Here is a 25,736-nt window from a genome sequence, read left to right as displayed (position 1 = left end):
CTGGCTACCGCTAAAACACACTGTGGCATGGCGCAGCCTATCAGTAATTTAACCTGACGCTATTACATTAACCAATCAGGAAGCAGGCATTAGAGGCCCACGACAGACCCATGCAGCCCCAGCACGTTTAGGCTAGGGGTCCCCTGTGTTTGTTGAGCTGTTCGGCATGGCCGCGGTGTGACATTGCAGGATTCACGCATGCGCGGGTCAGCATTGCGGACTATGGCTCTATGAGCATCTCTTTAGGATGTCACCTGAAGTACGTCTGAACGATAGTCACAAACGTATAGCTCGAAGAAGAGGAACAAGGCAGTGGTTCACCCAAACATCTTCTATTCCTATATTTATAGGTGGTGGTCATTTTGGAATGCTGTCTTTCTCGCCTACCATAATTGGCTTTCATCCACAAGTCAAAATCAGGACACCGATTCGTGATGAAAATGTTGCCCTGGTGGCGACTATTTATGCTCAATGGAGCCAGGTCCGAGCCTTGACGGCCTGTGTTTCACGGCAGGTCTCTGTCTCCCCTTTCCTGGTGGGGGTGCCAGGTGCTCAGCCAGCTTTCATTACCTATGAACCACGCTGAGTCGATGACGCTTGTTGTCAGGTTTCGGGACCAGGGGTTCGATCCCGTCCTTGCCGATAACTTTGCGTGGGTAGTAGGCTTTTATTCTGGGACGAACTCACGTTTTAGAAAACTGATGAGGCAGCTGCGAAGGGTAGAGTGTGCAAAGCTCTGGGCCAGTTTGTTGTTCACGGCTCAGCGAGTCAGTTTACCTGCCTCTCAGGGGACCTGTGGTCAAAGGTGCAGTAGTTCCTAGATGCGCCGCGTATGCTCCACATGGATCCGGCCCAAGCATCACTGATGTGGGATCTCACATGACTTCACACAATTCGCACCCAGGACTTGCGGGCGCGGCTGTGTGTGCACGGTGCGTGCCCATGTCCGGGCTGTGGATATCGGGATGCGCCCCCTGCCAGTCTGCCATTTCAGGTCCCCGGTCCTCCAGACAGCCTATGACACTGCTAGCAATGCACACACTTGTAGGAGGAGCACATGCGTTATAATTATAAATCAGTACATACGTCGTGGGATCTGAAGAAGGGACTTAGAGGAAGACCGGAGCTCTCTTGCGGGAACATAAGGTTTTATTAATGAAGAGATGAAGGCGGGGGCAGTGCCCTGGCGGGCCTGGAAGACCATGCAGCCGGTCTTGAAAAGGGAGCGTTCTTTTACGGGAAGCCAGTGAAGCTCCCTGAGAAGGGGGGTGGAGTGGTGATGACGTGGGAGGCCATAGACCAGCCGGGCCGCCTGGTTCTGGATCGTCTGGAGTCTTCGCAGGCTGTATGCAGGGATGCCATGATAGAGAGCGTTGGCGTAGTCCAGCCGCGATATCACCAAGGCGGCCATGATAATCTTAAGTGCCTGAGGGGAGAAGAAGCGGGAGACAGAGCGGATGGTTCGGAGAGTGAGGAAACAGGAGGAGACCACGGAACTGATTTGTGAATGGAGGGTGAGCTGAATATTCATTTTGACACCCAGTGTTTTGACCGTGGTTGAAGGGGAGGGTGCGGGACCAAGAGAGGGGGGCCAGAAGAGGGAGTTCCAGGGGCTGGATGAACCACCGGTGAGAACCAATTCGGTTTTATCTGGGTTCAGCTTAAGGTGGTTGTGGTTCATCCAGTCCCTGATGAATATCATTGTTGACTGGAAGTTGGAGACAGAGAGGGAAGAAGAGGACAGATCAAAGATGAGCTGGAGATCATCCGCGTAGTTGTACACGGTGACCTCCAGCTGCTGGAGTGCGAAGATAAGAGGAAAGATATAAAGATTGAAAAGTAAGGGAGAAAGAGAGGATCCCTGGGGGACACCACAAGTGACAGGGAGAGGAGTGGTAGTCAAGTCGCCTAGCCGGACCGCCTGGGTGCGGTCCCTCAGAAAGGAGGAGAGCCAAACCAGAGCTGATCCCCCGATTCCGGCCGCCTTGACACGGGAAAGTAAGATGGTATGGTCCACCGTGTCAAAGGCGGCGGAAAGATCAAGGAGGACCAGTGCCTGGTATTTGTTATCATCCATACCATTTCTGAGGTTGTCTAAGACTGAGACCACAACCGATTCGGTCGAATGCCTGGGACGGAAGCCGGCCTGGCGGGATGCCAGCCCCCCATTCGCCTCAATATGGGCGCTGAGTACCGCGGTGACGTGGCGTTCCATCACCTTGCCCAGAAAGGGCAGCAGGGAGATGGGGCGGTAGTTGGCCGAGATGGAAGGGTCCGCGCCAGGTTTCTTCAAGATGGGCACTATGGTGGCTGCCTTTAGCACAGGGGTCACTACACCCCGTGCTAGGGAGCTATTGAGGAAAGCGATGGGGGGTTCAGGACAGCCGGAGTAAATTTGCTGCAGGATTCGTGCCGGGCAGACGTCCGCCGGAGACCCCGACTTCACTTTGGGGAGTATCTCCAGAAATGATTCCTGAGTGAGGGGGGGAATGGAGGTGAAAAGGCATTGAACGGTGGGGGGGGGGGGGGGGGGGATCAACAAAAGCAGACGAGGGTGGTGGGATGTTGGCCTTGATGGTTACGATCTTGTCCAAGAAATAGGTGTTGAGTTGATCACAAAGAAGCTGGGATGGAGGGATTTGGGGGGAGGTTCGGTCTGAGAATGCCAGGTCATTCACTATGCCAAAGATTTCCCTGGGTTTATTTTCAGCAGACGTTATTTTTGTTGAGAAGTAGGTGGTTTTTGCGGCGAGGATTGCTGTTTTGTATTTGGCCAGTGATGTGAGAAAGTGGGTTTTTGATAAGGGACAGTAATTTTTCCTCCATTGCCTCTCCGCCCGTTGGGCGCTCAGTTTAAGCTCTTTCAGGTGGTCGTTAAACCATCTGTTGGAATCCTTAGGACGACGGATGGAAATGCGACGTAGGGGAGCCACTGAGTCGCAGCCTCCAGCCAGCCAGGTGTTAATGGCCTTGGCTTGAGAGGCAGATGATAAGCCAGAAAGGGTGGGAATGGAGTTTCGAAGCAGGGAGGTCAAGGAGGGAAAATCCAGTCTGTTCCAATTCCGTGCCCAGGTATTTTTGGCATGCGGGGTTTTGGATAACGGGTTACGGAGAATGGAGTAGGAGATGAGGGCATGGTCGGACCATGGGCAACGAGAAACAGCCGCCGAGGCCACTGGGAGGTTTAGGGACCAGACCTGGTCAAGTATGTGCCCGTGAGAGTGAGTGGGGACAGTTATATGCGGTACAAAGTTGAGGGACGAAAGGGATTCTGTAAATTCTTTTGAGGCTGAACACTCATGTGGGTCTGAGGGCCAGTAATTAAAGTCCCCTAGCACCAAGACCGAGGCGTAGTTGACCACCAAGTTGGCCAGCAGGTCTTGAAATGCCGGTAGGAATGAGGACGAAGGCTGAGGAGGGCGGTACATTAAGAGGCAAGTAATAGGGGGGGAGGATGAGAGAGAACGGACTACCAGGAAGTCAGCAGGAGGAATGGGGGGAAAGGGAAGTGATTGAAAGTTCAATTCCGACCGAACGATTAAGGCGACCCCACCACCAACCCTGCCTGCCGGGCGGTCGGCACGTAAGGCCACGTAGGAGGGGGGTAGGGTAGCCAGGAGAACAGGGAGGGAGGAATCACAATACCAGGTTTCGGTCAGGAGCAGTAGGTCAGGCTTCTCTGAGTCGAGTAGGACAAACAGCTCGTGGTGGTGCTTGACCGCTGACCTGGTGTTGAGTAGGAAGACAGACAATGACGGAGTGATGGGGTGAGGGTCGAGTGGGGGGGACAAGGTGACGGGGGAGCACGTAACGGAGGGTGTGGTGTCGTAGGGGAGGAAGGAGCAAGGCCTAGTGAGGAGACGAGCCTGCGGACGGGATCCGGAAGTGGCCAATGGCCTTGGAGGGCGATAAGTTCCTTGGAGGAATATGACATGATTTTGGCATGGTGTCGTGCCCCTAGCCCCGTCCGGCTGCGGACGGGCGCAGACGGGCTTGCCTTAGGCGCGCCTTCGGCGCGCAAACGGCGCTCCCGCTGCGCCCGTACTAGCTTCATTCTTTACTTGGATTTATTTATTGTGAAGCAGTAATTTACAGGGGGGCAGCGCGTACGCCTCCCCTCCAGGGTCCGAACCTCCGTCAGTGTGTCTCGCCCGCTATAGATCAGTGGGATAGCCCTACACCTCTGATGGAGCAGGAGGCTCCTGGACAGGGGGTTCGTATCCGGCCATTCGAGCATTTATCTTTAGGGGCATAAGATTGTGCATTTTGACGCTGGAACTCGGTACATCCTCTCTTTGGCGGCAAGCTGTTTAGCGAGCCGTGACTTCAATGCACACGTCAAGGGTACTTTACACTTTACCCCTTGCCTAACGGGCTCCTTTTCGTAGGCTAATTGGGGGACAGGTGGCGTGTTTTTCCGGGTCCCGTGTTTTTCATGTGTGTCCATTTGGACACGCGGGATGCGTCGCTTCTGGGCTGGAATGGTGTTTATCCTTGGTCGTTCAGGGTGAGTTGCGTTGCGGGCTGGGTCCAGCTCCCGTATTTAGAACTTGATAATTAGGCTCTTCTAATCAGTGGTGGATCAGAATTGCATTGAATTGTAGGGTAATCTACCCTTAAGCACTGCACCTACGCACTGAATTGCAACTGCAGTTTTGTTAATCTTCATACATCTGAGGAACCACTTTTGATGAGTGGGTAGACGTTTCTCCATATGCTTTATCCTGCGGGAGAGTTCACGGGTACGAAGATGTATTTTATTGCAATACCCCGGTCAGGTCTGACACACCGCCATCACTAGCATGAAAAGGATGGTTTTCTCCTGTTTCCAGTGAGAAACCTTCCTATTCCAAAGGTCACTGTTTCTATCTCTCATTACCCAGATCCTTAAACCCAAATCCCTGATCAACAATCTTTGTTGCGGTCGTATCATACAAGGACTCAAGGGATTCAGTGCTGGAGGGGGGGGGACAGAGAGCAACCAGGGGTGGATTGGCTTGTTCTGGGTAATGCAATGTGGTTTTGAGCGTAGTTTTCCCTCGGGTGTCTGCTATTTACATTTGGACCGGTTACATTCAGGTAGACTTCGGACACATGTATTTCAAGGGAAGTACATGCCGAGACGGACCCACATTAGAATGCATTAAGGAGTTCACATAGGACACTGGCCGATCCCGCCCTGCCGACGGGAAAGCTAGACACACAGGACAATCGAGAGTGGACCGGTAGCTCCACGCTGAAGCACAATATGTTTGGTATGGTGGACACATTAGCGCTAGGGCAGTCATAACTATTTGTCCCATTATTAATTTATGTAATACATCCTCGGGTGATGCATTTTTTTGTTGTTTACGGTGAGGTTAGGGATGGTCTTTGTAGTAACACTAGGCATGCCGTCCTTGGAGATCAGGAAGAAGGTACCAACACTGGTTCGGGTCAACATCCTGCGTGCCATACATGGATGTCTTTGGCTGATGGGCATGACTATAAAGTAGTTATAGTGTAAGGTTAGCAGGTGCGTTGTAGGGGAGTGTAGGGTGAACAGGCGTCCCCATTTTGCCAGGACGGTCCCAGTTTTTAACCAGCTGTCCCAGCAAATTTCACGAAATGTAGCTCATGTCCTGGTTTTTAAAGAGGGTCGACTGAAAACGGTGGGGGGTGTTTTTTATATTTAACAAAGAGGGATAGTTAGCAGTTGTTTCAAGAAAGCAATTTAATTAAAATGCAAGCTACTGGGTTTAAAAATGGCATTTTATGTATGTTCTTACTGCCTGTTCTGTAATTCTCTGCTGAGGAGCGCTCTTATCGCTTGAAGTAAAATTGTTGTCTTCTTCTAATTTTATGAAACGTACCGGTTTTTTGGCTTTAAAATTCTGATCACCCTAGGGTAGTGGCAAGGGAACTGAGTAAGCAATGAATGCCTCTCCTAAGCCATCTGTCAGACACCCTAGTTTTGAGGAGTCCTTGTAGCTGTGCTGGCCATTCTCTGAGCTGGGGCAAAACCTGCATGGACATTGGGGGAGAGGATTCCTTTCACGTGGGACAGGTGTGTGCTGTCTAGGGCAGGGGGGTGGATCTATACACCTGGTAATGCGTCTGAAAGTAAGTGGTAGATTAGATGCGGCACGGGCCCTTCTACTGCTTGCTCATAAGAATCACTTGTGCATTCATACTCTCTAGGGGAAATGGGTCACCCGATTTCCGAAAAGGCACATTTTTGTCATTTAGAAAACTGTGTTCCTTGGAATCCCTCGAGCCTGACAGATTTCAAGGTTGTTGAAAGTTTTCTTTTTTAGATCAGTTCTCTGCTGCACGCAAGGATAGCCGGATAGATTTTCAGTGCTGGGCAAGGAGACAACCCGGTCTAGACTACTTGTTGGGGAGAGTAGAAAAACAGATAGGTGTAGTGGATTTGCTAATATCATGAAGGTACTCTCCCTTGGCTCAGTCTGAGCAGTTCAGAATGGCGGCTTTTGATATTCTTACACGACAGCCACAGCTGTTGCTTCATTACCGTATCCAATTCCTAACAGCGACAAAGTCAACAGTTCGGGCTGGCCACAGCTCACAGGTGACAGGAGGAGTAACCACTTGGGTAGAATGATAGTAGAATTGTCTGGTACTCATGTTGGGGTACACGGGGGATTTTTCTTTAAGTTATCTGCAGACAGATCAGTATATGTGACACACTTTTGGTCTTACACACAGCAGGGGGAGGGGTCCTTACGTTTTTTACCCGTCCAGGTAGTCACGGGGTACGCAATTTTCTAGTTTGTACCTTGTTTTATTCCCACATGGTGAGTAAGTCAAGGCTGGGCTTCCGTAAGTGCGGCAAGGGCCCGCCACTCCTATTTCCAGCAGCAAGTCCTCCCGTGCTAAATCTGACTGGGTGTTTTAAGCATGTTTCTGATGCAAGGACCGTCACTATTGTCAACACCAGCACCTCTGACAGTCGGCCACAAGGTGGCACGGTCTGGCTCTTTAGAAGAGGACCACTACAACAAGCACTCAGTAAGCTAAGTGCTTGGGTGACGATTGCCCTTGGCCCATGCCATCTTCTTAGCCTTTAAGGGGCCTGGCTTGCCTCAGTTGGCTCACCTCGAGTTCAAGTTAAGCACAGGCTTGTCAGCACTGTAACGTTGATTGCCGCGTTTACTGCGCATGAAGGACAGAGGATGTATTGTCTCTTGTTAAGCTCTGCTTGCATTCTAGGTGTACATTGGGTTTAGTAATTGAGTATCCTACCACTTGCGGTCAGAGACAGTAGGTATCTGGTTGGGGATAGCAGGGTAAGATCTGAAACACTGAGCAGTATAGCAGGCATACATGCATAGATCGTCATACCTGGGGGGTAACCAGCACAGGTCTGCTTCCTGGGTTTGTAAGTGAATGAATGAATGACTACTCATTTGTATAGCGCATGGTTACCCGGGGGCATCCCAGCACTTCAGTGGTCCAATTCATCCCCGATGATTTAGGGAAATAAGAGTGTTTTCAGCATATTCCTGAATCTAAGATGGTTCTCCTCCATCCGAATAGAGTCGGGCAGGCTATTCCAAAGTTTTGCTGACTGAACAGCAAAACGCCTGCCACCCATACGGCTTCTCCTTATTCTGGGAACTGCCAGAAGGTTCTTGTTGCTGGATCTAAGGGTCCTATTGGTTTGATAGGGACAGAACAAAGGTTGACTAAGATCAAGACCTGTTTTGGTTAGGGCTTTGTGGACAATGGTCATAGCCTTAAATTCGATCCTTTGTTGTACCGGCAGCCAGTGTAGTTGTTGGAGCGCTGGTTTGGCTGAGGTTCTACGAGGGATCTGTAGAAGCATCCGGGTTGCACAGTTCTGTACAGTCTGTAGGACCCTAAGTGTCCCCTGTGGGGCCCCTAGGTAGACTGCGTTGGAGTAGTCGAGGCGCGTTAAAATCAGGGCCTGGACTAATATCCGCCTTGCTTCAAACAGGAGCAGCCCAATGGTTTTCCTGAGTGATCTCATCATAGCGTAGCAAGTAGCTGCTACTTTCTGGGCTTGCCCCAGAAAGTTAAGCGCTGGGTCCAGCCACACTCCCAGACTCTTGATTTTCTCTTTTGGGGGAGGGGGCTGGCCCAGAGTGTTAGGCCACCAGCCATCCACCGAGGAGGGTGCGTTATGCCCTAGCATCATGATCTCCGTCTTTGCTCCGTTAAGTTTTAGGAAGAAGTCATCCATCCACTCACGGACTCTACTAAGGCAAGAGGAAAGTTTGTCATAGGTCGACATCTGTCCAGATAGAGTGATGATAAGCTGAGTATCAGCAGCGTACGTCACTAGTTGCACCCCCCCAAGGTAGCACCACCTCAGCCAATGGTCTCATATATATATTAAACAAGGTTGGGCTCAGGGATGAACCCTGGGGAACGCCACAGTGTAAATGCATAGTCCTCAAATACTGAGAAAGTCCGCCCAGAAAGGAAGGACTGCAGTCACCTCAGTGCGGTCCCAGTGACACCCACATCACTCATAAGTGGAGTTGATGGGCCAATTGGTGCGGCACCGCGCATATGCCAGAGGTTACAGTTGTCGTGCATTATCAGGAATCACCGTTGTTTAATACCATCAGGTTCTGATCCCTTTACTCCGGCACAACACCACATACATGATACATTCAGGAAACATGTTATACGTTTCACTGACCCCATTCAGGTAACCACACATCTTCAGCAGTGTCAAGCATTAAGGGTCAAGGGGGCGAGTAGGGGTTGCAATAAGACGCCTGCAGCAGGGAGTGCCGCCAGGCGGAAAGGAGTTAGTAAGATTTAGGACGGACAGGTGCCGCTGGGTGCCTGACGTCTGGCCACTGCAGGGGTTTATGGTGATCTCTAAGGGCGTAGGAGCCCCTTGTTTTGCCATCTGTGACAAGGTTAGCCACAAACGTATATAATCATTGCTTTGGCCCACTAATGCTATAGTACAGCAGCTGGTTTTCCGGTGCTATAGGGGACCATCATTATCAACAGCAGCTACGCACATGGGTAGCAGTAAAGTTTCGAATAGGCACTTTCTGTCAGCAGGGAGGTGAGTGTGCTATTCCCAAGAGGGTGCGGTTTGCCTTGATAGTGCTGAAAGGGAGTGGATGGAGCTCTAATACAGACAACTACCTGAGCACAGTTTGCAGTCTTAGTGGAGAGGGTACAAGGACATTACTCTTAGGTTTACTCCATGTCCCCTGATCAAGAAGGATTGTATGTTACCAGGCGCTGCAGTTAAGCAAAGTCTCCATGGGAGAGGTCAGCTAATATTGGGACTGCATGGTGGTCAGCCGGTCGGCAGGCCTTTTATATGTGAGGTATAGCTCCGGCATGTCTAAGTAAGGGTTAGGAGGCCATAAATCTGACCCGGGATATGAGCTCACAGGCCTGTCGAGTGGCAGAACTGATAGGGGCTTGTGGTTGCTGGTCAACACAACTGTCCAGAGTGGGAAGGGACCTGATCCTGCTTGATCTTAGGTAGACCTTGGACTCAGCAGGGTGGAGGTAGCTAGGTCTATAGTGGTGGGAGGCCCTGGGGTGACGGGGGCCACACCCAGGTTTGTGGCGGAGTTACAGGGCGATCCAAAGGCTTTAAGGTACAGAAGGGTACCCTCTACAGGAGCACAGTAAGGGTGCTAAAGCCAAATATCCCCAGGGAGGTCCTCGCGTTGGACCCTGGAGGAGCGACGGCGCCCCGTTAGTCCTACGGGGGGTTGTGGACCTGAGCAACCGGGGGTTGCCTGCAACGCTCTGCCCCCTTTAGGAGAGGGGCGTGAGTAAGGGTTTGGACTGGCGGTCCGCCGGTGGGAGGGGCTATCCCCTCCCCTAAATCGACAAACACCGGTTGGCTAGGGCCACCGTGTGTTTTGGCTCATCAGGTGGGCAGGCGGTGAGGGGCTGCCTGCCCTGGGATCGCCCGTAAGTTAACCCACCATGTTGGCATATTGTTATGCAAATAAACCTGCAGCAATTTTCTCCACCAAAAATGTTGTTGTGTCTAATTATTATCGCAAAGTATTGCTTTGGGAGGGACGGGAAGTGTTGCCGATATTGGCACTATACGCTATTCGCGTACACGTATTATCAAGTTAAAGCTAGCATTGGTTCAGACCATGCTTATTGCAAGCTAGTATTTTGAGGACTACAGCTGTTAGCGATGGCTTTTTGTGCTAAGAAGCCATGCGGACAATGCTGGTTTTGTTGGGGCACACGTTGGGTGCAGTCAACCCGCCCGTCTGTGCGAGCCAAGACAATCAAGCTTCATTGGGACGAGATTTGATTGGCAGAGCCAGAGTCAATGGAATTAGCTTGCTTTGCTGTTCAGTTCGGGAATGCAAAGAAAAAAAATGTGCAACGAAACAACACTGTGCATTGCCGCCCTTTGTAAGTAGGACCCAACGTATGATTTCAGTCTTAAAAAAAGCAAATGTGAAGATAATTACAGACATGCTACGATTGCATTACCCCACAGTGCTAATTATGTGTTGTAGACACATCCGTACAATCTGCGGACACAAAGAATACAAATTGCACTGAGCGAATTTACGCAAAGCTATTGCTCGTGTATGGAGAAATTTGCTTTCCTCCTTTTTTCCTTGTATTCTGCAATTAAGCAACTCTGAGCTATTGATTTAAACTTTTCTTGGGGGCGCGGTTTGCATATACGTAGGCAGCGCATCTTGAGCTCTTTTGTGGCCTCCAGAGCTTCGGTTTCAGCCTCTGCTGCTGAGCCCCCGAGCAGCACTGACACATTGCGTGATTCATTGTACCTTTCACGAATAACAGTTTTCATGTTTCTCGCATGCTGCCTCGCCTGCATGACCAGACCGGAAATAAAGTAAACACCGATGTGAAGTGCAGTTAAATCGATACATAGACAAACCATTCCTGCGCACGCATTTAACCAGGAATTCACCTGAAAATCAAGGCAGTGGTAAAAGTGGTATTTGATTTTTTGTTCATTGGTTTAGAATCGGGTCCTGTTTCAAAGCTGCTGTAATGTTAAATGACTGATGATACCTGTGATGTGCTCACGTCCCTGACCGTAACCCGGAGGGGTGATGATGAACCGCCTTTGTATTTTTTTATTTAATTATACAATACCGAGACATATGGTCTTCTTGTTAAAAGTAGGTATAACTGCTTCTTGTTTTGACTTACTGCAATTCCTGCTAGCTCATCCTCGGGGCAGTCACCACGTAAATGTGATAATAGGTCCCACAGGATACTCTCAATTTTACCATGTTTTGCAGTTTTTATGAAATGCCTAGGAAAGCGTTCATCATTATTATCTTGAAAAGGGCATATTTCTCCCAGGTTACACCAGCCCTCATATTCTTACAAATGCTCTCGGGATTTTTTTAGCATACCTCATTTTTGAACGCTGCTATAAGACTGGCACAGTTGTGATCAAGAATTACTTGAGGTCTTTTGTGGATCTTCCCTCGTAATATCTACTGCATTAGTTGCGTTTGCACATCTAGTAATGATTTCTGGCCTACATCTGTACTACCTGGCAACATGGACTGTATTAGCTGTGTTTTTATTTATAGCAATGATATTTGGCTTTTATTCTATTTTATGTTATATACATTTTTTTTATTGATATTGTATTTAACCGTTGTGTTGCGTATTGTATGTGCTTTTATGAGTTTTCTCCTTTTAAAATTGAATAAAGCTTATTTTGATTGATTGACTGATGATTGGCACACACCACGATATGCCCTGGCTGCACCTATACTGGCATGAAAAACATTCAAAATGTGAGTAATATGTCCTGCGGAAACTGCACATTCCAGAATGCAAAGAGGGGACGGTTTCTTAGCATGTTCAGGGTGCCTACTACATCTGTGACCAATCACTGATAAAGCCAATAGGTTTTATCATTAAGGATGGTTGTTAGCCATGCTGTGCAGCTTCCATGAAAAGAAAACAAAGCTGCTATAAGACAGCTGCCATGTCATTTTGCAGGCACTTAAAACACACAGGCACATGACTGCAATATGAGGCAGGCAATTCTTTTTTTATTGTAGCGCGGTGGGGGCGAGCAACACAGAGGACTGGGGTGTGGTGGAGGTGGTGAGAAGCAACATAATGGGGGGAAGTGGGGAGGAGAAGCATCAGTCAAAAGAAAGAAGGTGCAGGAAGCAGGATTTGACAGAGAGGGTGTGGTGGGACGCAGAAGCAAGGGGAGACCTGTGTAGACTCAGAGGGAGAGCAGTGTAGAGCTGTCAATGAAGAAGCACATGGGGGAGCAGCCAATGGGTGAGAGTATGGGAGTGGCGAAAATAAGCAACAAGTGAGAGAGGTTGGCGTGTGTGAAGAGAAGCAACACAGAGTGCGAGGTGGGGAGAAGTAGCAACAGACAAATGAAACTTAGGGAATCACATGAGATAGAGGGATGGAAAACACATGCACTCTTAGGGAGTGCTTTCTCAAAAAGAGAGAAGGAGTTGCCTGAAAGCGAACATGAGAACCAGGCAGTCAAACACATTGTAAAGTGACAGTGCGCCACTGAAGGGACTGACACAAGATTGGCGGAAACCATCTACTAAGTAGCAGGAAAATTAGAGTGACAGTACGGACAAACTCCAAGCCCCTGTTTGTTCTTGTTAAGCCCACAGTATGTCTCATTACAGACAGCACACGTTGCCTAGTGGATTTTCCCTCAAAATCCGGTTTTTGTCACTGAAAGATCAACTACCGCATATCCTCTGGAAACTCATCACTGGGAGGAGATATTATTTGGGCTCCCTTAACAATTTGGAGCAGAAATTTTGAGAGAAAAATTGCAGTATGGAAAGCCTTGTAGGTCATTTTGAATGATAATTCTCTTCTTTATTGCAGCCCTGAACTTTGAGCCTTACGAGCTGTCCTTCCCTTCGAGTGTGCCTTTGTCTGGTGTGAGTGGTAGGCAGTCTCCCACGGGCATATCTTTGGCTTCGGAGCTCTCAGGCAATAGCGCTGAAGTGGGACTAAAGGAGTAAGTTTATTCTAAGTTTGTTGTTTGAAGTACATTATAACTATAATCTGGGCATATATTGCCTTCACATGGTCTGTAAATTAATCAGAGAAAATGAGTGAACAGTTTTCAGATGCAACCAAGATGTTAAAGTCTCTATTGTATGCTGGGTCAAGATGCCCATACTCAATCTGTTTACTCCGAGAAGGTAATCATTCCATGCTTCTAAGCTCTGTTCATTAAAGTTTATTGTTGAACAACAGCTGAACTTCAATTTAAGAGAATTTCACAAACCTTCATAGATCAGTGAAAAAATTGCAAGATCATAATTAACAATATCATTTTCTTGTAATCTTACATATTTAATTCACATCTGTCATGAAATCTAAGGTGTTATGTCCAGCAATTGTTAGAAGACTAGAATATGATTCTACTAATCATACTTGATCAGTTTTTATGTACTTTGCCAACAATGTTTTCTCTTACTACTTACTTGTACCTTTTCAATGTCTTGGAATGATACTCCTGTGTGGGTGGTCACAGGAAATGCGCGAAAAACACATTGTATTTAAGCCAAAAGTTCCTGAGCATCCTTCCATTTGCATTGATCCTACATGCATCCATGTGTGGCCAACCTTTGACATGCTTTCCTTGAGTAGCAGGCTTTTCAGGTCTTCTCACTACGAGTGAGGGATTCTTGAGCCAATTCATGCTTCGCATTCAGTGAAGTAGCACCGCAGCCAGTTAGTTCTAAACTGTGTGGTCCCTACAGCAATCCGATCTTGGTGTGTATACTGTAGAATGTTTTTGTTCGGTGCTCCTCTGTTTGTCAGTTACTAAATGTTATATTAAGGTGGAGAGGAACATGCTTCATTTTTTTTCTATGTACATATTGACTTTAGCTATCCATGCACATGCAAGAAGGACCCGATATCAGGCACAGAACCCAGATCATCAGACACTTCCAGCACCAGAAGTAAATATTTCCTCCTTCAATCACTTATTCTTACCACTTGAGATGGCACCACTATGACAGTGACCGAGTCATAAAGCTAGGAGTTATAATTCACCTCGGCATCATTATGATATCAGTAGCAGACAAGTCCTGCGACAACAAACAACCAAAGTGTATATGCCTCTGTTGGTGACCAGCACATTTCTCAACACTTCTTTAACTGCATCTTTGCAACTATTTAGAGCATATGATAATTTAACACACTTAACTGCAGCAAGTAAAATTGTTGTGCCCTCCTGCAAGAGGTAATTGTAAATTTCACTGGCACTCAAAGTTAAACCTGAGGCCAGATATTATCAAACAAGTCATGCTTCCTTCTTGGTTGAGGTGTAGGAAAGAATCAGTGATATTCAAATAGCGTTGTAAGTTCACACCAGATTAGTAATAGCCAGTCGGCATGCGAGGAATAATTCCTTCCTGTTCCGTTTGTATTTCAATGGATGAACAATTATAGAGCATTACATATTATTTTTGTAATGTACATATTATCTCAAAATTGAACAAGTTCTAAAATATGAGGCAACAGCTATGGAACTCTATGATAACAGTTTGTTAGTATGCTCTTCCCCACCAGCCAATTTCTTAGTAAAATGCTAGTTTATTACTACAAAACTGAGATGTCAAAATGGAGGTGGAGTGTAACTGACTTACTATATTATGTTGCATTTTGTTTTCTGAAATAGAAATGTTGACCAATGCTGACGTAAATGCTGGGGGAAAGTGATTGGTGTTTGAGATAGCCTCCACTCAAAACATTCTCAAGGTAAAATAACTGCATTTCCAAAATAGTTTTCTCTATCCTGCAGGGTCCATGACAGTCCATATTTTTGGTATCTACTGCAATACCAGCCAGCCACATGCAGGAAATTTTTACAACCCCAGCCCTCTGACATCTCACTCCACCTCACTTTCTAAACCAGGTGTCTCCAACCAGTGGCTTGTGAGCTACCATTAGCTCCCAGACACCTTTAGAGTAGCTTGCGGCCCAAGCACAGGATCACATTTTCCTTTTAAAGTTAAGGGAAGGCTATGTTAATTGTGCATTGGTAGCATCAGGTTGCAAATAGCAGGGCCTGATAATGATCAGTGCTCAGTTACATTTACGACCCCTGCTGCAGTTGGGGTACAGAGTTGAAAAACTGAGGTTCAGGTTCATGTTCTTTATCCTATTCAATTGAATCATAAAAGTTTGCATCCATACATTAAAAAAAGCAAGACAGAATATACATAGGAACATTTTGTGAAAAAATTAAATATACAATACATCTATTTCTTATTCCTAGGTCATACTATCACAGCATTGAATCTAGTTATTTCAAGAAAAACCTACTAACGTTCTATGACATATTCATGCAAGATAATAAAAACCCCGAAAATCTGACATTTATATTCATACATTAAAAACATTTAAAAAAATGACTTAATATGCATTGGGAAAAATGTTTGTGCAAAGTTTAAATATGCGGTACACCTATTTTCTTCTCCTAGATCATCTTATCCCAATTCTAAGAGTTTAAAGGAAGCCTCCTACCGTTCTACTACATATTTTTATAAGATATTAAAAACCCCTAAAATCACTAAAAATGTTAGTTCATTTTACAATTTATAACGTTTCCTGATTAAAAGTGCAATTCTAATGAAGTTGAGCACAGCACTTCATATGACTGCAGTAGATAATGAAAGCAAATAATTAAAACCCTCCTGATGGGAGCAGGGGCAGATTTCCTTTAAAATGGGTTTGATAAAACGTGCCCTTGGGTCTTTATAAAGTGTGCAAAACAACATTAAGTGCATTGTGCTCTGCTGGGCTAAATTATTGCAAGCACAGGGGGTCTCTCACACCAACCGGCCCGATTGGGGAAAGTCACCAGAAAGTGCAATGTGCAGAGACAGAATCTGGTCATTAGGAAATGTGATTGACCCTGCATGGTAAAAGACAAATAAAATTGAGGTTGGCTTGGAAACATACAATCTAGTAATCCATGATTCGGGTTCGACATACATATTTCAGTCCAAAAAGCTTTTTTTATAACCTGTTTCATGTTTTGTTGGATTCCCTTGGGGTTATCATACTAATTTTCCAAGCCAATTTTATAAAAGGTATCTTTGATATAACTTAGCCAAGGGATTGACATTGCATTATCAAGATTCATGCAATCTCTTAGAATACTTCTTGAAAACAATAAGTCCTCTGAGGTCCAGATTTTCCCCCATAGAATCAATGGGGCAGAGTTTATTCTATCTTTTACATATTCCAGACCCACTTCAGAGTGACAAAAAATGTTGAAGAACTGCTAGGAGTCATCAGTAACCTTTTTAAAAATGTTTTCTCTAGAATCTGGATCTGGGAACTTTTATGGTAGTCCCATACTCCTGCGCCAAAGGTGGATACTGACAGACATTTCGATTTATATAATGTTAACATTTCTGCTACAGGCTTATGTCCGAGTTTACCAGCAAAGCGAAAAAAAAACCTCTATTATTCTGCTGATATATTAACTCCTGGCCACAATTAGATTATCCCAATTTAATTTATTATTAAAAACATTCCCAATGTAGGTAAAATTTGGCACCTTATCAATTGTTTTTTCCTTTACAGTAAATTTCCTTGTTTTTGTCGAATTGGGACCGCATACCATAATAAATGATTTACTAAAATTTACCTTTAAATCCAATTCTATCGGGGGCGTGGCTAGCAGCCGATCATGGCGGCAGCATGAGGGACAGGCTCCGCGGCTGAAGCGGCCTCTTCGACTATCCGGCTCATAATCCGCCACAATTTTCAAGCCCTGCAGGAGGGAACCGGAGCCTAGGACCGGGCGGAGCAAGTAGCGAGAAGCGGCGTTCAAATCCGACGCCTGGGGACCGAGTTCCGTCGAAGCTGCGGTTTGGCCTACATCGACCACTTGAACCGGGACCTTCCCAGATCGAATAGCCCGGCAGGAAGTACAGCTGTTCCGGGGGACCCGAGCCGGAAGTGCCCGCACGCCGTACAGGACGGCCGAAACCCGAAACTACGCAGCCAGGCTGGGCACCGCCTACGATCCAAGGAAGTGTGACTGCACTATTGCACTGAGACCGGCACCTTCGGCCCTGTTCACTGATTGACCGGCGGCCACACGCGGAGGGGAGCCTCGGTTGGTGAAGGGCAGCCGCCATTTTCTAGGCGGAGGAGGACACTGCGCACTTATGGACCGTTAACATACCTCGCCCTGCGGAACGCCCTACAGTCACCCAGCTGGTGGGCCAGAACAAACATAGCAGATTACACCCGGTTCGGAAGCACAATACGACCCCCCGGGGGCCCGGGGAGGGACAGCTCGTTGGTGCCGGCGGACATTTTGAGAGGCTCCCTGGCCGCGCTCACGTGCGGACGAGAACACTAACACTCCGTGGCCAAAATGGGTGAGCCACTCCGGACAAGCTGGAACGGAGAGGCTCGAAAGCCACGAAACTCAAAGGCATGGCAGGGAAAGGACCGAAGGGCGGCGCCACACAGACCCGCATTGAACGATACACGTCCGACAAGCCAACTACCTCCCCCGTGACGGGGAAAGACACGGGAGGCAAAACTGCAGATGCCCCGGGAGGCAAGAAGGCAACGTTAGAGGACGTGATGCAAGCATTGGCTCAGCTACAAACGACGCTGGGCGCGATCTCCACGGATGTCACTTTGCTTAGAGCCGACCTCCACAAAATGTCGGAGAAGGTCAAAGACATGGAAGTGGTCACAAAATCCCTCGTGGAGGATGTCTCAGAACTTCAACAGGCAATGGGGAAGATGGCACAGGACAATAAACTGCTGCGGGAGAAGCTTGATGAGCAGGAAGGGCGTTCTAGGCGGAACAACATCCGCATTATTGGAGTGCCAGAATCGGAAGGCACAAGAGCCATGGACTTGTTTGTGGAGAGCCTAATTACAGACTAACTTACGCCAAAGGGTTTGTCCACTTTCTTCTCCGTGGAGAGGGCCCACCGCGTGCCAGGCGGTCAACCGAAGCCGGGGGCGACTCCGCGGCCTATAGTTGCCCGCCTATTCAATTTCCGAGATCGAGACGCCATCTTACAGGCGGCCAGGACGTCCCCTCCTATCAAGCTTCAGAACTCCACCATAGCCTTCTTTCCCGACTACACGGCGGACGTCGCACGCAGGCGAATAACCTTTTTTGAGGTTAAAAAAGAACTAAGGTCACGAGAAATCCCATACTCCATGCTCTTCCCCGCGAGGCTCAGGGTAGTAGCAGAAAACAAAACTTGGTTCTTTGACACCCCGGAAGCGGTGCAGGACTGGCTGGAAGGATGGAGACCAGGCCACCACCCTCGGCGAACCAATCGGCCCCCAAAGGGCCGAAATGCAGGAAGACATCCGGACTCACAGGCCTCGGGAGGGGGTCCAGAGAACAGCTCTCCCTTAAGAGAAGACGGCGGCCAGGAGGACAACGAGGAACTGTATCCTCCAGGTTTCCATACTTTACTTGACTTATTGTGCTGCGCCCATGCTACCCGCCATTGGACACTGGGTGATGGACCTCTGAGGGTGTGAGTGAGAGACTGCTGGCAGCGGAGAGTCCCTCACCCCAACGCGCAAGTACATTGGTTTGGGGTTGGGGTATGCACTCTGCTCAGTTGGGGGAGCGGGCAGTTTTGAGTCCGTGTAGCAGGGGGGCAGAGAGGGGGGTAGGTAGAGGCACTGGGATGGGTAAAGTTTGGGACCACTTGGTCCTGCAAGTTTTGGTTTTGCACACACACATGTTAATTGGAATGACTCAGCATTTGGAAAGCATCGTAAGTCACTGGGACGGCCCGATGGCGGGAGGAACGGTAGAGTCGAACCTGCCTCGCACATGTCTCCATACAATACCTCACACATGGCGAAAAGGCCTGGCGGCCTATAGTGATCCCTCCGTAAGACTGGAGAGGGACTGCACCCTATGGGCTCCCTCGGGCCCCAACACCAGCAATCCTTATGGCCAGGATAGATAGCCACACTCCACCAGCCCCGCTGCAAATCATGTCGTGGAACGTTAGGGGCCTGGGCGACAAGATCAAAAGGGGCCTGGTGCTGCAAGGTATTAAGAGGCAGGGGCCCACCCTAGTCCTTTTACAGGAAACACACTTGATGGGGGCGGCCACACGAGCTCTGGACAGAAGGGGTACCATATGATAGTGCACGCTGAATTTACCTCAGGGTCACGTGGCACAGGCATATTGCTACGAAAGTCTTCCCAGTACATTGTGAAATCCACAAAAATAGATGATCAAGGCCGCTTTGCAGCAGTACATGGCCAGTGGGAGGGCAGACTGATGAACGTGGTCTCCGTTTATATCCCGATGGCGCTGCAAGCAGTAGCACTGCCGGATCTCGGCAAGTTCCAGCTGGAACTCCCTGAAGGGCATTCACTTATTGGTGGAGACGCTCACGAACACCCTTGATCGGTTCCCCACACGAACGCACATGGATGGCCCTAGCAAGCTACAGAACTTTCTAGAAGCGCAGGGTTTAGTGGATGTGTGGCGTATACTGCACCCAGATCAGCAACAATACACCTATTACTCAGCGGCCCACAATAGCCTTTCAAGGATAGACTACTTTTTTACATTGGGTAACGGTCTCCTTAACATCGGTGAGGCGGGGGTACAGCCGAGGGGCATCTCGGATCACTCGCCGGTCACTCTGACCGTGGCTAGTACAGGCACCAAACGTAGGAGGATGTATCCGATTTTTCCGGGGTATCTCAAAGTCCCACAGATCAGTAAAGACCTGAAGAAAGTGACCCGGCTATATTTTGAGGAGAATCAGTCCTCGGTAGACTCCCCCTCAATACTGTGGGAAGCCTACAAAACAGTGTTCAGGGGTCAGGCTATTGCGGCGATAACTAATCACAAGAGAGCACACAGGAGGGAAGAATTGGAGCTCGAGTTGGGCCTCGAGAGGGCCAACACAGCCCATATGGCAGACCCATCGGAAGACACACTTCATGACCTACAGATACATCAGCGCCGCCTCAACGACCATCTGAGGCGTGTGACCATGGCGGACATCGCCGCGACTAAACACAGGGTTTATGACATTGGGGACAAAGCTAGTAAACTCCTAGCGTGGCTGGACAAGAAACAAGGGGGAGGTAGGAACATACTACAAATTACGGACTCATGTGGCACTGTACACACACAGCCGGAGGAAATAGTAGAAGTACTGACTGATCACTTCACTGAAGTATATACTCCGACAATAGTAGTGGCGGAGGACGTGGCCCGGGACACCCTCGACAGTGTGCCTCTGCCAACGCTGACGGGAGAGGCGGCGAAGGACATCGACGCCCCCGTAACAACTGACGAAATTCAGTCGGCCATTAACTCCCTCCACTCGGGTAAGGTTCTGGGCCCCAATGGGGTGCCCATTGAGTGGTTTAAAATCATGCTCACTCGCATGGGCTTTGGACCCATCTTTATTTCCTGGATAAGGATGCTCTACAAGGATCCCATGGCCAGGGTAGTAGCGAATGGACACACGTCACGAGCCATACGTCTCGGCCGTGGTACGCGACAGGGGTGCCCACTCTCGCCCCTCTTGTTTGCTCTGGTCCTAGAACCGCTGGCGGTCACTATCCGCACTACACAACTTCTGAAGCGGATAAGATGGGATCCACAGTGGGAAGACAGTGTCCCTATACGCGGACGACATGTTGTTATACCTCACAGACTTAGAAAACAGTCTTCCGAACCTCCTAGCAATCTGCAACTCACATGGGCGAGTGTCAGGCTATACTATCAATTGGTCGAAGTCGATAATCTTTGAGCTCAAAGGGCCACTCCCGCCCCTGCCAGAATCCTGTCCGCTGGAGATAGCTCCCTCTTTCTTTAAGTATCTGGGAATCCATATCACTCGAGGTGAAACTGAGTTCTCACTGCTCAATCTGCAACCCCCTTTAATTCGGCTCCGTAACAATGTGCAACACTGGAAAGAACTCCCACTAACATTGCTGGGCAGAGCAGCATTATTTAAAATGATGGCGCTGCCGCGCTTTCTCTATGTCCTCGAAAACGCCCCACACTTGATACCCGCCAACTTCCTCCAGAGAGTAACAGCACAGATTTCAAGTCTGCTCTGGGGAAACCGGCCAGCCCGAATTTCCCACACGAAGCTTAATAGGAGCTGGTATGATGGAGGAATTGCACTGCCTAATATGCAATTATATTATTGGGCGGCCCAACTCAAGATACTCAACCAATGGGTGCATGCCCCGCAGGATGACCCAGCATTCAAAGCAGACAGGGCACAATTAGGTACAAATAGCTTGCTAGCACCTCTATACAACCGGGGCACGGCGGCGAAACTTATAGGACCCACCAAACAAACCGTACAACTATGGTACAAGGCGCAAGCGAAGCTACACTGGTATGGGGCCATCACAAAGCTCACACCACTGTGGGACACCAAGTCACTGGGACATCTACGGCGCACTAAGGGCTTCACCCAGTGGGATAACATTGGGATATCGACTGTGGGAGACATGTGGACTAGGGAGGGAGTGATTCCGTTTGCGACCCTTCAGGAACAGTACGAACTGGGGGATAGCGAGCTGTATAGATATATACAGATCAGACACGCCCTCCAGACGGCGATCCCACCAGACACGACTCCACCTGAGTCCTCCCCGCTGGAGGACCGTCTGCTCACAGATTTCATGCAGGAAGGTGCAACCTCATTGACATATCGTAAGTTAATCAACAACTTACCTGACCCGCTGGAGAGGCTAAAAGACAAATGGGTGACCGACGTCGGAGACCTAGACGAATCCGACTGGAACGCAGCCATGGCATCTCCACGTGAGGCTGGTATATCGTCTAAATTCCGCCTGGTACAATTGAAAATCTTGCACAGGATACACTACACAAGGACTACACTACACAAACTACAGAGAGCAGAGCATCCATATTGTCTCAGGGGTTGCGGGGAGGAGGGCACGTTCATACACACACTCTGGGGCTGCCCACGTATTGTCAGCTACTGGCAGCGGGTACTCCGCACTATCGCTCAAACACTTCACACCTCACTTACACTGGACCCACGGGTATGCTTATTGAATGTGTGGGGGCCTACAGATCTTACATTCTATGAGAGGGTGTGGACTACGATAGGATTGATCACAGCCAAACGAGACATTGCACAAAAATGGGGAACGGCGGATCTCCCCACATTGGCACAATGGAGCAGGAACATGGATATGCTCATGTTGACAGAAAGGGCAGTTTACAAACTAAGAGATAACCCACGCAAATGGAATGGGGTTAGGCAACCGTGGAACACTTATAGGGGGGATATTTGTGAGCCATTGTCGGAGGAGGACCTTGAAGGCTCTGAGGACGAGGAGGACACTGAATAGGGGTCGAGACCAGCGGTAGGCAACTCGCATGAAGGGAACGGGGCTGGGTACATTGCAGTGGGGTTTGGCTGAGGGGGGGTGTGCAGGCGGGATGGGAATTTGGGAGAATTGCACAACTGTTCTTTCACAGGGCAGCTTCGATGCCAGATAATACACCATGTGCAACTTAATGTCGTACTGACTCATGTGTGAAGTTTATTAGTTAAGTTTTAAAAATGAAAACAAAAACACAAAATGCAAATTGTATTTCACTGTGAATTTCATTCGTTCCGCATGACTGCATATCCTGAATAATTGATACTGTCCCTACGACCAGAAAAGGCTACAAGGTCTTTGTTCAGATCGTCATTACGTCATGCTGCAAGCCGGCCTCAGGGTTGTAGGCACATATATGTACTGTGATGAAAATTCTATATAACTTTGCAATAAAAAAACATTTTAAATCCAATTCTATCATGAATTCAGTAAATGCGTCAGACACATTTGGAGGGTATTGGCCGTTAAGGACATCAATACTGTATCGTCTGCATAAGACAGCAATGGGATCCCTCGACCTCTCGCAGTCTGGCTTCCGGGCCAACCACAGCACCGAGACCGCCCTGATCGCAGCCACCGATGGCATCTGAGCACTGCTTGACAACGGAGAAACAGCAGCCCTCATCCTCCTAGACCTCTCCGCGGCCTTCGACACTGTCTGCCACCGTACACTAGTGCCACGACTCAGCAACGTTGGAATCCAGGAGAAGGCACTGGAGTGGATCATCTCCTTCCTCGCCGGAAGGACACAGAGAGTCCGCCTCCCCCCGTTCAGATCTGAAGCCACCGAAGTCATCTGCGGCGTTCCTCAAGGCTCCTCGCTCAGTCCAACCCTCTTCAACGTCTGCATGAGCCCCCTCGCAGACATCGCACGCCAGCACAACCTCAACATCATCTCCTACGCCGACAACACCCAGCTGATTCTCTCCCTCACCAACAACCCCGCCACCGCCAGAGCCAACCTTCACGAAGGGATGAAAGAGGTAGCCGAATAGCCGAATGGATGAAGAACAGCCGCCTGAAACTGAACTCGGACAAGACGGAAGTCCTCATCCTGGGATCCTCACCCTCCGCCTGGGACGACTCCTGGTGGCCTCCCGCCCTAGGCAGCGCACCCAAACCAACAGACCACGCACGCAACCTGGGCTTCATCCTGGACTCCTTCCTCTCCATGACCAGACAAGTCAACGCCGTCTCCTCGTCGTGCTTCAACATCCTGCGCATGCTACGTAAGATCTTCCGGTGGATCCCCACCGAGACCAGGAAGACGGTTACCCAGGCCCTCGTCACCAGCCGTCTGGACTACTGCAACTCCCTCTACGCCGGAACCACCGCCAAACTCCAGAAGAGACTCCAGCGGATCCAGAACGCCTCAGCACGACTCATCCTGGACATCCCCCGTCACTGCCACATCTCCGGACACCTGAGAGACTTGCACTGGCTCCCGGTCAGCAAGAGAATCACCTTCCGACTCCTCACCCACGCACACAAAGGCCTACACAACCAAGGCCCAAGATACCTCAACAGCCGCCTCAACTTCTACGCTCCCAAACGCCAGCTTCGATCGACCGGCCACGCCTTCGCCGCCGTCCCCCGCATCCGAAGAGCCACCACAGGGGGACGGTCCTTCTCCTACCTCGCCGCCAAGACATGGAACTCCCTCCCGACCCACCTCCGCCTGACCCAGGACTACCTCGCCTTCAGGAAGCAACTCAAGACCTGGCTGTTCGAGCAGTAGCGGACCCCCCTCCCCTAGCGCCTTGAGACCCTCTGGGTGAGTAGTGCGCTATATAAATGCTTTGATTGATTGATTGATTGATTGACCCGTTTACCTTTTATTCTTGGGAAATCCAATTGCTGTTCTAACATTGGTATATATTAGAATAAAAAAGGGGCCAGAATGCATCCCTGGGGTACCCCCTCGGTAGAAGCAATTGGCCTAGTCTTCTATCCTCCAGGGCCAAAGCGAATGGCTACAGTAGTAGATGCATGTAGCCAACGCAACAGGGTAATGAGGGGTTCTTCAAAGCCCTTATTTTCCATCGGTGTCTACAACTTACCACGGCTCACTGTGTCGAAAGCACTGGACCAGTCCATGAAGGCCAGGTGGATCGCCCCCTCCGGGCCTTAATGTACTTGCCCATGATCATGGACAAGTTGAGGCACTGTTCATTTGTTACCATCCCCTGTTTGAAGCCATATTGGGTATTTAATATAAGTCCAGAGGCATTGGCCCATGACTCTAAATGTGCAAGGATTACCCTCCCCTTTACCTTGCACGTGGCGTCAATTAAAGAGATTGGCCTATAGCATTTGGGGTTATTCCTGTTACCTTTTTTAAAAATCGGGACTACCATTGCACTTCTCCATGATAATGGAATACGGCCCAATATAACCTCTTTAAAAACATTTAGCGTCGGGGGGGGGGGGGGTTGCTTTTTAATAAGTCCAAGGGCACCCCATCTGGTCCTGGGGCTTTTGCGGAGATGCCCTTTGCTAGGGCGTCTTCAACCTCTTTTAGGGACAGGGATGAACTTAGTTGACATGCAGTTTGTAAATTAATGGCTATTTCATCCCTTTGCTCTTGTGAAGAGACTCCCAGGCTTTCCCCGTTATAGTAGAATCCATACTCCTGGTGTCGTTGGAGACGAGAGGGCAAAAAACTGAGGTATTTAACTCTTCAATAAAAGTTGTGCGAGTGGCTTGGCCTTTAGTAGCTCATTACGATTTTCCCTGATCAGAGGTATAGTTCACTACAGAAAAGGTTGGAGACCCCCCCGGTCTAAACACTGCATTGTTGGCAGCTACTTTGCATCTAATGATTCCTACTGCTGATAGTGTAATTCAGAAAAACGGGCAGCCATGAGGTATGAAGTGGTGAGGGTTATACGTGAGTACAGTTGTGTGTGCGGTCACTTTCCAAGTTTTAGCACATTGAAAGCTCAATGAAGTCTGTGAGAGGGGAACATTTTTGACCCTGGTTAGGAAGATTTGGGTGGTATCATGATGATTGTGACAAAGCATTGTCAAGTTTACTCATTTTTTTTTTTTAGACCAAATCATCGGAAACCTAATGTGAAAAAGGTCTGGGGAAAAGAGGGATATCTTCTTAAAAAGGAAAGCAGAATAGAGGCTCCAACTGAAGTCAAAACATCCACATTGAACTGTACTTCATTGGGAGAGGACATTTCTCGTTCTTTGTCCTGCACTGATCAGTTGGTTGATCTGGTCTCGCCAGAAGAAAAGGAAAAACAACAGCTAGCATCATCATTGTTTGTTGGACTTGGATTCAACACTTCGGTGAATCTGGTAAGTTTGTATTCTTTACAAG

At 48.8% G+C, this 25,736-nt stretch overlaps 1 protein-coding gene across 1 annotated transcript in view; it reads left to right on the top strand.

Annotated features, from left to right (window-relative positions):
* AP4E1 (adaptor related protein complex 4 subunit epsilon 1) overlaps window positions 1-25,736 on the top strand; it is a 321,681-nt gene that overhangs the window by 216,319 nt on the left and 79,626 nt on the right. The window contains 2 exon segments of the mRNA XM_086958294.1: window positions 12,853-12,988; window positions 25,459-25,714. Of these exon segments, the coding sequence (XP_086814420.1) occupies window positions 12,853-12,988; window positions 25,459-25,714 (392 nt within the window).

The sequence above is a fragment of the Lissotriton vulgaris genome, chromosome 2_1, assembly GCF_964263255.1.
Source record: "Lissotriton vulgaris chromosome 2_1, aLisVul1.2, whole genome shotgun sequence".
NCBI lineage: Eukaryota > Metazoa > Chordata > Amphibia > Caudata > Salamandridae > Lissotriton > Lissotriton vulgaris.
The sequence above is the reverse complement of the archived record's forward strand: the minus strand, read 5'-3'. Positions and strand labels throughout refer to the sequence as shown.